At 38.7% G+C, this 2,648-nt stretch overlaps 1 protein-coding gene across 1 annotated transcript; it reads right to left on the bottom strand.

Annotated features, from left to right (window-relative positions):
* Window positions 1–388: 388 nt before the first annotated feature.
* On the bottom strand, window positions 389–964 carry LOC136255173 (DELTA-actitoxin-Afr1c-like). Its single transcript, XM_066047893.1, has one exon. The coding sequence runs from the start codon at window positions 962–964 to the stop codon at window positions 389–391; it is 576 nt and encodes a 191-aa protein (XP_065903965.1).
* Between the last annotated feature and the right edge of the window lie 1,684 nt (window positions 965–2,648).

The following is a 2,648-nucleotide window of genomic DNA, read 5'->3' as shown; positions in this document are numbered from 1 at the left end:
TCCTCTCCCTTGGTTTTTTCCGCTACTGGAGGTCTGGCTCGTGAGGCCACTATCTTTTACAAACGTCTGGCTTCTCTTTTGTCCAATAAGTGGGAGGATAATTACTCGGTTACTCTAAACTGGCTCCGTTGCTGTCTTTGCTTTTCTTTGCTGCGTTCTGCTATTGCATGTATCCATGGTGCTCGGTCATCATTCGGTCACTTCGACAGAACCCCACCTCCAATGGATCTAGTTAGGGTGGAGTCACGTTTAAGGAACTGATTTTACTTAAAGTTTTGTTTATTGTAGCTACTTGTGTGTTGTTATTACAATTTTATACTTACAAAAAAAATTAAACATGCAAAAAAATACATAGCTACTGATTCTTGTCTATATAAACAACATTTAGCTAGCTACCCTTTTTATAGATGTGAATCATCACTAGACCTTGTGAAGAGTTTGTCATGATTCCTCTTATGGCATAAGTATCATCAAGGTCCTTTTCTTGCCAGGAATTATTGCCCTTAAAAGGTGATTCGGTGTAATATAATTCCTTGAAAACTGAGTAGTCGGCCTTGCGATGATCCTTATATAGTGTGACATTCCAGTAGTTGTCATATAAATTGTAATCAAAAGGAACTTGAAACATCACAGCAAGAGTACAGCCATTACTCATTTTATAGGCTACAACACCAACGGCTCCAGCAAGCCATGGCCCAGCAGTTTTTCGAGCAGCATACGTGAACGCTTTTCCAGGAGCAACCGAGCGAGGAAGCACTATATCAGACGTACCAGAATAAAAATAGACGCTACCACCAAACCATGTAGTTTCTGTTTCATTGCAAACTCCTATGGCAACTCTTCTGCCAACATTGCTAAGTCCTTTAAAAGCACCCTTAATTACTTTGTGAGTTAACTCAGCTGCACCAACAACAGCTTTTACTGTCTTTGCATTACTGGAGGTATCACTTTCGGAATTTTCCATGTTTATTGGAGTGATTACTCCTTTTCCCAGCAACTTCACTTAGCCGCACTTGCAGATTAATCACGTATCTATACTATTAATCGGCGAGTGCGGAAGCTCTCGAGTGACCAGGCCCCACGGCGCTTATCGATTAGAAATTATAAGCGTCTGCTCGAAAAGCGCCTTTTCAAGCAGGCGCTTATAATTTTAATTCGATAATCGCTGTGAGATAAAAACTGTCTGGCCACGCGAGACTATATGGAAGCTACGTCACGTACGTATAGCCAGCTAATTAATGTATTCAATAGCTATAACCAACATTCATAACAAGCTCACCTTGTCCGTCAAATTACAGTTGGCGCGAGCCTCTTAATAATAATTACTCATTTAGAATGGTCATAGCCACTAAAATGCTGCTGACCACCTTATGCAGGTTTTCTCTATAACAGCAGTGTTGGGCAAGTTACTTTGTAAAAGTAACTAGTTACATATTACATATTACTTGCAACTGAACTATTTAGTTACAGTTACATATTACCCATAAAATAAAGTAACTGTAATAATATTACATATTATATTACTTTGTGTCCACAGCCTTAAGCTGTCATGTGTGAAACTACCACCTTATCACGTGACATAATTGCGTTGTTGGACAGTGTGGAAATCTTGGTTATAAGGCCCCTATTTGGTGATTATTAGTTTCTCATCCAGCCTTTCTAATTATTATGATGTGGGCGGGAGGGTATTACCATTATGCCATTATTTTCACACTGATGTACAGACCTTGTTCAATTTGTCTTTCTTTCTTACTACAAACATTTCCTTCACCTACTTTTCGTGACTCGCCAACTGTTTTTCGACAGTCAACTGAAAGCGAAGTCGATAGAACACGATTGCAACTGGCACTGCAGCAATTTACTAAGGAAAACAACAGTTCTCCTGGCGATATATAGCGAAATGTAGCGTTCATCAACAAAAAATTATAAGAGTTTGGCATCACGTGTTCTTCTGAGCTTGCACAGAGTAAATAATGGCTTCCCGTGCGGTAGCTTGAGAAGGATGCGGGCGGTGGATGAGAAACTAATAATTACCGAATAGGGGCCTAAGCCTACTGAATGAAGCTGGTGAATAAGCTTCATTCAGTAGGCTTCGTTACTTCGTTGTGGCTAAACATTACTCAGAGAATAACTAACGAGATTAGTAACTTCGTTACTTGTAGTAATAATATTACGTAATATTAGACTCGTTACAGTAACTATATTACTTAGGTAACGCGTTAAATTTGTAAGTAAAGTAACTTGAGTTAGATTACCCGTTTTTATAGTGTATTTCGTTATATTACTTGGTTACCACAAATAAAGTAATAATATTACGTAACGCGTTATTCCCAACACTGTATAACAGCCACCTGTATATAAAAGCCAGATATATCTGGTGACCATTATAGGCAGGTTCCACTGTAGCAGATTCCACACTGAGCTGCTCTTGGCTGTTGACAGGGAGAAAGTGATATTTTTATGTGGGTGTCATCAAAGACAATGATGTACTGTATGAAAATTAACTGTTAACAATCTTGAAAATATGATAGCTTTTTTTTCCTGCCTCCACTGTCACAGAGCTGGCCAGATCTATTTACTTAGCATATCTAGTTGTTAGCTATACATCAAAGTAACCTGAATAATCCATCATTAGAATCACATCTTAT

The sequence above is a fragment of the Dysidea avara genome, chromosome 5, assembly GCF_963678975.1.
Source record: "Dysidea avara chromosome 5, odDysAvar1.4, whole genome shotgun sequence".
In the NCBI taxonomy this organism is placed as follows: domain Eukaryota; kingdom Metazoa; phylum Porifera; class Demospongiae; order Dictyoceratida; family Dysideidae; genus Dysidea; species Dysidea avara.
The sequence above is the reverse complement of the archived record's forward strand: the minus strand, read 5'-3'. Positions and strand labels throughout refer to the sequence as shown.

Coding starts and splice junctions, on each gene's coding strand:
- LOC136255173 (XM_066047893.1), bottom strand. CDS start 964: ATGGAAAATTCCGAAAGTGATACCTCCAGTAATGCAAAGACAGTAAAA.